At 38.3% G+C, this 9,375-nt stretch overlaps 1 protein-coding gene across 1 annotated transcript; it reads right to left on the bottom strand.

The window, feature by feature from the left end:
• Window positions 1-3,490: 3,490 nt before the first annotated feature.
• hbegfa (heparin-binding EGF-like growth factor a) lies at window positions 3,491-7,510 on the bottom strand. The gene is made up of 6 exons (XM_014006130.1): window positions 7,177-7,510; window positions 6,453-6,683; window positions 6,166-6,355; window positions 5,930-6,082; window positions 5,759-5,845; window positions 3,491-4,650 (listed from the first exon to the last, which is right to left on the bottom strand). The coding sequence occupies exons 1-5, from the start codon at window positions 7,217-7,219 to the stop codon at window positions 5,773-5,775; spliced, it is 690 nt and encodes a 229-aa protein (XP_013861584.1). The 5' UTR covers window positions 7,220-7,510; the 3' UTR covers window positions 3,491-4,650; window positions 5,759-5,772.
• Between the last annotated feature and the right edge of the window lie 1,865 nt (window positions 7,511-9,375).

Raw genomic sequence — 9,375 nt, 5'->3', positions numbered from 1 at the left:
AAAGAGGCATGATTGAAATGTGTTTTATCGTAAAGTTTCATTAATTAGCAGTGGTAATTCTACACTCTTGTTTTTTTTTTACCTGCTTTAACTTGTGGAGCTGCCCTAAAATACGAGAATACGAGCCAAACTAAAGTACAAACGCTTTTAAGACAAACAACACAAGGCCAATTAGAAATATTAGGGATATTGGTTATTTCCCACAGGAACCTGGTACAGGAGACATTTTTGCACATTTCAATGATTTCTTTTGTATAACCTGTGCAGAAATGCCTTCTGAAACTGTGGCGATATCCCTTTGGAGTCTCTCCCAGAATGCTGGAAAACACTCAGAAAGCGAGGGAAAACCTCACAGGAAAATAGGATATCATCGGGCTGGACATTATTTCCTGGCTCTGTGCCACCTTGTGAAACAACAAGCGGTGAACTCCCTCCTCTCTCTCAGCGTTCTGGGCCTACGGTGCCTATCAGGCCCGGGAATAGCAGCAATGTGAGCGTGACTGCACGGCACTATTTCTGTGTGCTCTGCTACTTGACATTGAGAAACCAGGATTAAATGGCTCTACTACTGAATATGACTAGCTTCTATCACACATGCAAAACATGTACATCCATAAAAGGCTAGTTCAGACATTTTAATGTGAGTTCCAGTGAAAAGTTTAAATAACTATTACTGTTTAGAACAACCTCCGTTTGAAGAAACAGAGTTTAATTCTGACAGAATTAACGAGCGGCTAATTTGAGGAGCATTGAATCATCAGGATCAAAGTATTTTGCTGCTGTCTCAAAACAGCTATTTAAAGATATTTAAATTTAAACATGTTTTTTTTAAAGCTTTACACAATTGTTAACTTTGCATTACATTATTCTGGTAAAAAAGTTGTATTAAAAAAATGACTGCTGGTAGTACACCAATCTGTAGATAGACACCATTTATGCTTGCAAATTACCACAGAACCATATGTACAGGTAAGTAACTCTAAGTTAACAATAGTATAAAGTTTTTTAAAATAATGTTGGCATGTATTACCACAAATAATTTAAAATTATCCACTCTYTGAGTGTACTTGTGWATGTTCCCCGGTACCTATGTTTCCCCAGTACCTATGTTTTCTGGTACCTATCTTCCTGGTACATATGTTTTATGGTACTTATGTTCCCCGGTACATATATTTCATGGTACCTATGGTACCTAGGTTTCCCGGTACCTATCTTCCCAGGTAACTTTGTTTCATGGTACCTATGTTTCTCATTATACTTACTGTATGTTTCATAGTACTTATGTTCCCAATACCTATCTTCCTGTGTACCTATGTTTATGTTTCCCATTACCTATCTTCCCAATACATATCTTTCCAGGTACCTAKGTTTCATGGTACCTATGTTTCTCYATACTTATGTTTCATAGTACTTATGTTCCCCAGTACCTATGTTTCATGGTGCCTTTSTTTCCCAGTACTTATGTTTCATTGTATCTATGTTTCCCGGTGCCTATCTTCCTGGGTATTTATGTTTTATAGTACCTCTGTTCTCAGGTACATATGTTTCATGATACCTATATGTCCCAGTACATATACTCTCCCTGAGTTAGTAATGAAGTTCATGAAATCAAATGTGTGTTAATGTGAATGAAAAAAGTATTGAATTTAGGGGTGGGCATTTTGCCTTTAATTTGTCAATTATGTAATAAAACACAGGATGAAGATTTTAGGCAAATAAAAATGTTTTGTATTTACTAACTACAGCAAAATAAAACACTGTAATAGTACAAACTAATCAAATAATTCCCCTATTGCCTTATACTACACACAGCTGTTTCAAGAAAAAGTCACCAGTGCAAAACAATAATTAAAAAAAACAATGTAACAATAGTATAAATATAAAAATGTCAACAAAAATAACTTCCTCTGCATGCTGGCATTAAGTKGAGAACCAAGGACTAACTCCAAACAATTTGGAGATTCTTCACTACTGACTTCATTTTTCACTTCATTTGTGAAGTCAGTAGTGATCAAATAAAGTGTAAACAAAATAATTAATCTCATCATGCTTGTACTGATCTGATGATTCTCATCTTGGTATCATTAGTATCAATATGCCCACTCTTAACTGGATTACAGTGCAAGCATTGTACCGGGGAACACAGTGGTGACTCCATGCACACTGACCTTGGCTACATTTAAATGAGCTGTTAGCTCATCAGTCAGGTCAAAGATAAACATTATTTTTAATTGAGGCAGTTTATAAAACTATCTACAATAGATAATGAACAGTTATTCACACTAAATGTCACTTCAGAATCTCAGAAGCATCGCTGGATTGCGATGTSATGTTATCTTTTCTTGTCATTTTTTATTATTGAGAAACTCTTACTGTCTACATAATTCTTCCTGAAAATGGGCAACTATACTTCTCAGTTTCTCAACGAATGCTATGAGGAAAGTTAAGTCCAGAATCAGGAACTACACCCTTGGTTTAGCAGAACATCTGTCTTTAACAACTGTCACCCAGCTTGGCATCTTGTTTATTCATTATAAATAGAAAGTATGGGAATCAAACAGCCTTGAAGACAAAGCACACTTGTGGCTTTTTTTTTTCCTGTGGATTTTTGCCTGTTATAGTTGGGTTAACCTCTGTAACCCACACAGAGTCAAGGCTGAGACATTACTTTAACACACAGAAGCAGTGCCGGCGTAACGACATCCGTGTAGGAGGTGACTTCAAGGAATGACCAACGTTTGAATCCAGCTGTGTGTTTTTGATGGTCCCTACGTCGTTTCAAACCCGTGTGTAGATGACAGCATTGTTGCTGTCGGTGTTTTGTTGAATGCGGTCTCTCTGAACCCCTGGTCTGGTTTGGGTCTCTTGATGTTYAACCGGTGGTGGTGCCTTTGAAGGTGACATCTGTTGGCTGTGTGAGTAATGGTGTGCTGCTGTGTTGTGGCTGAGTGTCAGGTGTTCCCTAGCTCACACACACCTCACATCTGTTCTCACACACAGACGGTAAATAAGGACCGGCTGCTCTCTGTGATTGATCTCTCTCAGTGAAACCAATGACATCACTGTCAACACATGAAACAGATCATGTCTTCATTTCCCATGTGGTCCGAAGGGAAAGCCCTCAGAGGAGCATATTAATTTACTGCATCTAAAGATAACCAGAATGAAACATAAAAAAGCTTTATGACGGAACAGACCCGGATACAGGTGCTTTGGGTAATCAGGGTTGCTTCTGCGTCAGAGACACAGGAAATAAAAATATTATGTTTACTATAATTACAGCTCCTGAAATGAGACAAAAGAACAAACTGGTGTGATCATTATCCAGACAGGCATTAACTCAGGAAGCCAACAAAAGAGCAAAAATAAAGTTGACCTCAGTGAGGTGCGTAGAAACATTTGGCTCTCCGGTTAATGTCTGGAACAGCGTGATATCCAAACGCCTGTTTGTGCCATGAGATGGAATAAATTGAGAAACAAGAGTCAGAAATAAGGATAATGTCCATTTATTTTGTTCTGAATAATGAAAAATATCACTTCAGAATCGCAGGTCAGGACTTGAAAGGATAGACCACTTAAATTCACATTTTGTTTGTTAACAGCTTGAACCTTTCTTTTCATTACAACTCATCCACCTCTTCACATCAAGACCTGCTACAGTGTGATGGATATTTGACTCCGCATTGACAAATTAAAAAAAGAAAAAATACGGATGCAGAAACTGATTTTGCAGCCTATAAAACCAGTGCAGTGAACTGTTAAGACCCAGGATGACATGTTTTTTTTTTTTTTAAAGACAACATTTTCTGGCCTAAAATCCCTGAGCCTGCAGGATGAAAACATGGGAGATCTGGATGCATCCCTCCCTTATTACTAACTCTTATGTGCCTTTAAACAACGGTCTGAACTCAAAAATACTGGTTGTTCTGAACAGTTTAGGCATTTCTCCAAAGCACTGCTCTTATTTTAACAACAACAACAACAACAACAACAACAACAACAACAACAACAACAAAAGTCTAATCAGAGATAAAATTAGTAATCACAGTGCTGTGGATCATTTTGCCAAAATTAAACTGAAAGGATTTCAGAAAAGTTCATGAAATACTAAAGAACTGAGGGAGCTTGTGTTTCGGTTTCATAAATAAATATTATCCATCAAGAAATACAAAAAAAAAAAAAAAACCTGTAACAATAATGGAAAATAAAACTTTCCATAAATACCGTTATCTTAAATAAATAAATTAAACTTATAAATATAACTTTTACTATACACACGCAAAAAAAAAGGCTTGTACAGTAAAGTATAAAATTTCTCTTGCAAGAAAAAAATTCAGTTGAGCTATTATTGCTGATAAAAACATTTCAGTTCTGTTTGAAACGTTCTCCCTTCACGCGGTCAAGAAGCGGGACGGAGACGTTGTTCCTCTGCGCTCGTCGTCACATCTCCAGTCCATCTGAGACACGTATTCCATTTCCACGGCGGCCTGAACACTGTCCGATGCCCAATCTCCATCTGGGAGACCTCTGGGCAGGTGCGCCCCCCTCTCTTCTTCCATCTTTAAAACATACATGCTTGTTTCCTCCGGGACCTTCGGTACGGCTTTTTTTTRTTCTTCCAGTTTGAGGTAGGATTCCTGCATTTTTTGCCTGATGGGAGGAAATAAACAGAAATTGTGAGTGAAAACTTGTTTTACTGAGGCACAAACTGATTACTTTGTTCACCCCCAACACTTAGCCCTACATGACTGAGTTGGAGGGGTGTCCCAATTCTTGACCCTTCAAAGAGGATTTTTTTCATTTTAAGCAGTATCAACCATTGCAATGTCTAGTTTTGAGGTTCCTGCATCATCTTTTCYTTTTATAGAGATATTTAGATCTGTTGAGGGTGAAAGGTTCTAAACATTTAGTATGTTGCCTGTTGTAGACAGCTCTTTCATTGACCTCACTTTAAACCTCACCAGATTGAGCTGAAGGCTCATGTGAGTGAACCAAAGACCAGATTAGATGAAACAACCATCGTCTCCAAATTCCCATAAGCAGTTCTTTCTACTTTACAAACTTTTACACCTTTGATACTCTTTGATAGACTTCAGTTTGAAGGAGATTAATTTTGACCAAACTGACGGGCCAGTCCGTGAATTACTGCCATCTTAAAACAACTTGAGTCTCAAACGTTTTATATCACTTCATACAACGRCTTAAACTTTACGTTACCGTAAACTTTACTTTAAAGGTATTTACAGAATTTTTTCTTGGCTATCTACAAGTGCAGCTTTGTTGGAGGACTTTTGATGCTTCGTGTTGCACTTCCAGCAGGAATACAACATTTGTACTGGAACTACAGTGTAATGCAAAATTGACAGTGTTGTGAAGGTTTATAAAATAACGTCTGCATGAGCTCTTGAAATCTTTGAGATGAAAGATGTTTTAAGAAACCGATAATTTATTTTATGCTCGGACTAACTGTCATGTTGTTGCTCCCGGCAGAATAGTTCCCATTTCTCTGAAGTGAAGTAGGTCAAAGAGCCATCAAACCTCGTCACAAAACCTCACCTCAAAAGCTCTGAACTAGAAAATAAACATTGTAGTCCAAAGTTTTTTGATAACTAGTTATATGACATTAATAGACATTTTACAAGGAGTTGTAAACAAATATTTTGACTTGTTGTGAGACGTTGTAATCTGTACCTCTTGTGATTTGAATTAAGGGCTAAAATACTGGGACTGAAATAAAAAATGAGATTAGACTACTGACCTTCTCTCGCCTCTTCAATGGGTGGACGCCAATCCTAGTTTGACCTTCTCTTCGCTCTCGACGTCGTACGCTCCTCGTTTATAAAACCTAAAATGAAGAAGAGGAAAGAAAAGGCTTGGACCSGTTCAACTCCTAATATGTCGCCATGTTTGGTCTGTGAGCTGGACTCACCTGAGCATCAACAACAGTCCGATGATCGTGAGGCAGACGGACGACAACACCACCGCTATYACGGCCAGAGCCGTGGTCCTGCTGTAGCCCTCTGGGGACTGCACGGGCAGCGTGAAGAGATGACACCTTTCACCAGAGTAATTTGGGTGGCACCTGGGAAGCCGTAAGAGAGGCGATTAGTACGTTGTCGCGTGGCGGCGACGGCGCTGGGGCACGCGTTCGGCTCTGATACTCACACGCAAGACGGGGCGCGGATGTCCCTCAGGTACTGGCAGGTACCGTGGATGCAGAAATCCTTATACTTCTTCAGGCAGGGATTCCTCTTCCTCCCCAGGCCTTTCCCCTTCCTCTTTCTCTTCTTCTTTCCTTCCGTGGTCTCGGCCTCCAGGATGGAGGACGGGTTTTTGGGTTTGCTCGACATGGCGACTAAAACCAACCAACAATGAACAGTTATCCTCTGCTGCGAAGCGAAAATTCAAAGAAGAAAAAAAGATCAACCAGGGGATCCGTTTAGAAACCTCACCTCGTGGCATGTGAGTGTCATAGTCGCCAGACATCTCATAGTCAGGCTCGTAGTCGTAGTAGTCTTCATCCTCCTCTTCCTGACTATAGGTGGCAGTCGGCGTGCTCACGCTCTCCTCGTCCTCCTTCACCCTCCTCTGGCTCCTGGTCGTTTCCAGGAGGTTGAAAACAGATGTGTGTCGTTTGTTCTCAGGCCTGTCGACCGCAGCGCCGCTCGCCAACCTGGACACGGCTGGAGAAGAGGAAAAAAAGAAGCGTTTAAACACCTACATAAATGCGTTGATGCACCAGAGCAGAAACTCCTCAGGACAGCTGGCCTGAGTGGAGGTGGAGCTCTGGGCATGTTTGGGCATGTTTGACACAGAAGTGTTTCAGGTGGGAGTTAAAGTCCAACTAAAGGAGAAATCTGRCCCAGTGTTTCGGAGCAGGTATTTCCCAAAACATTTGGGGGTTTCAAACACACACCCCAGATGCATACACAGACTCTTAGCTAATGTCAGGCAAGAATATGAGTTAAAAATAAATGTATCCGGTTACATAAAGCGTGATGCTCTAAAATAGAGAGATGACCCTGTTAGCTCCCATACTGCAGCCTATTAGCATCATGAAAAAAGGGTTGCTTTTAAAGATTTAAAGTTCAAATAAAAAGGCAAACAACAAGCAGGGAGGCACATTAAATAAAAAAAATATTATTGGTGCAATGTATAGAAGTTTAATTCACTCACCCAAGACCTGAAGAAGCAAGAACACAGCAGTGAAAATCCTCATGATGTCAAAAGTTCCAGTAAAAAAAAAAAAAAAACTTCCTTTTTTTATTGATCAACCAGGTGTTGTATTCCGTTCTCTCTAAATAGTCCAACTCTTTCTCTGGTGTTTATTCTTAAGTTTCGGGTGTTTCAATGGGTTTATTCCGCCTGTTCCGGACCTCCTGGTGTTGTTGGAGCGTCTCTGCCTGAGTGGAGGAGCAGTGTGAAGGAGCGGCGGGTTTTATAAACTCCTGCAGGACTCCTCCCCAGTCACTCCTCCTCTGCTCCTTCTGACACACAGGGGCAGACTGGGCCAATGGTCTGGGAACATAGTACCTGACTGGCCCATTCAAGGTCAGGGCTGGCAGATGATGGAGGCAGAAACAACAAACATCATCTCAGGGCACTGTACAAAATCTAAGGACGTAARGTTGAGGAATTAGTAAAATTATTAAGATAGAAGAGCAGCAGTTAGCTCACAGACATCAGAGTTCCACATGTTCATTTTTGACTTATTTTGATTTTACCCCCCAAAAATAACATTATTATAATCTAATATGGTATCATTTTCTTTTTCCAGCACATGAACTGTGTGAATTTAAACTTTTTTTTCATTTGAATATACTGTTATTGTATATTAGACCTTAATTCAATAAATAAATACAAATAAAATAAAAATGCAATTGGGCAAAGTTATTTGTGAAACCCACAAACATTTATGATTTTTATCTATTAGAATGCCAATGTATGATGTAAATTTCTAAAACTGATGTTAAAACATTTTAAGCAACACAGTTTTATAAAACTATCAGATACTGAGCACAGTTTGGACCTAGTCCACACATGATAATGACTTTATTTATTTAACAGCTAAATGCATTGTTTTAAAAGTTAGCAAACTAGACACAAATACAGCCACCTACATGATGAGGATGATGCACCAGCAGAAAACAAATGTCAGTTTCTGACACTTGGCTGATTTTGCTTGTAGATGATTTTTTGGTAACGCTTTCTTTTACGGTACACTTATTACTATGTAATTACAAGGTAATAAAAATGTAATTAAATGCAATTACTACCTCATTACCATGTAATTACGTGGTAATTAGGGTACAAAAGAAAAAACTACCTTTAATGGGTAACTACAATCAAATTACTATTCAATAGTAACTCAACACTATATTTATAAACAAAAGAATGCAACTAAAATTTGGGGTTAGTGGTTAATTGCAATAAAATATAACTTTAAAACTGTCCAAATTACCCACTACTTATTAGGTGTTACATAGTGAATTGTAATACATTACCAGGTAAGTGCTACATTACTGCAGACAATTACATTGTAAAAATGTACCCTAATTACCACGTAATTACATAGTAATAAAGGTAGTAATGACCATTTAATTGCATTTTTAATTCATTTAAATGTTTAAATAAAACAAATGAAATCAGAATTCATTTGTGAATTTAAATGACTGTAAACAAAATCTAAAATATGTTTTGAGTAAATCTAAACACCTGACAATATATTGTTTTCTTTGTGCCTGGCTGGTTATAAAACACGTGTGATATTTCAATAGACTATGGGAGACTTTTTTTTTTAAATTACAGCTTGTCCAAACAGGAAATCAAGTAAAAAATCCTGGAAAAGTTTCCAAAAGAATCTGTTTACAACTTTACCACAKTGAAGGAGGTCCTCCATGCTGTCACAGACTCAGTCTGGTGACCACACGGTCCAGCTGCGCCCCCTCTCGGTGAAACTGAGAACTACAACACAACTCCTCAGTTTTCACAAATATACAGTCCGGGTGGACATAAACAGGGACTTCACAWACTGTATATCTGAAAAGTTAAATCATTTACTGTATGTAATGATTACTATATATACACACCTGGTTTAAAGAGACGGATGAAAATTGTACATTTTTCTGTTTTTAAGGAATAAACATTTTTAATTTCTGAGCTGTATCAAAAAAGTCCAGCATGTGGGAGATTTATCTTTTTATTTTTCAGCAACTAAATCAACTGAATCAGAATAAGTTTCTGTTTGAAAGGGAAAGTGGTTCGCCAGTTTTCTCAGTTCATCGTGTATAAATGTTGTATCAAGCTGACTTAAGGTTAAAAAGTATTAATCCTCAGTCAAATACAACGTATAACAAATGTTTTTTTTAACTTAAA

The sequence above is a fragment of the Austrofundulus limnaeus genome, unplaced genomic scaffold, assembly GCF_001266775.1.
Source record: "Austrofundulus limnaeus strain Quisiro unplaced genomic scaffold, Austrofundulus_limnaeus-1.0 Scaffold34, whole genome shotgun sequence".
NCBI lineage: Eukaryota > Metazoa > Chordata > Actinopteri > Cyprinodontiformes > Rivulidae > Austrofundulus > Austrofundulus limnaeus.
Note: the sequence above shows the minus strand (reverse complement) of the source record. Positions and strands in the feature narration are given on the sequence as shown.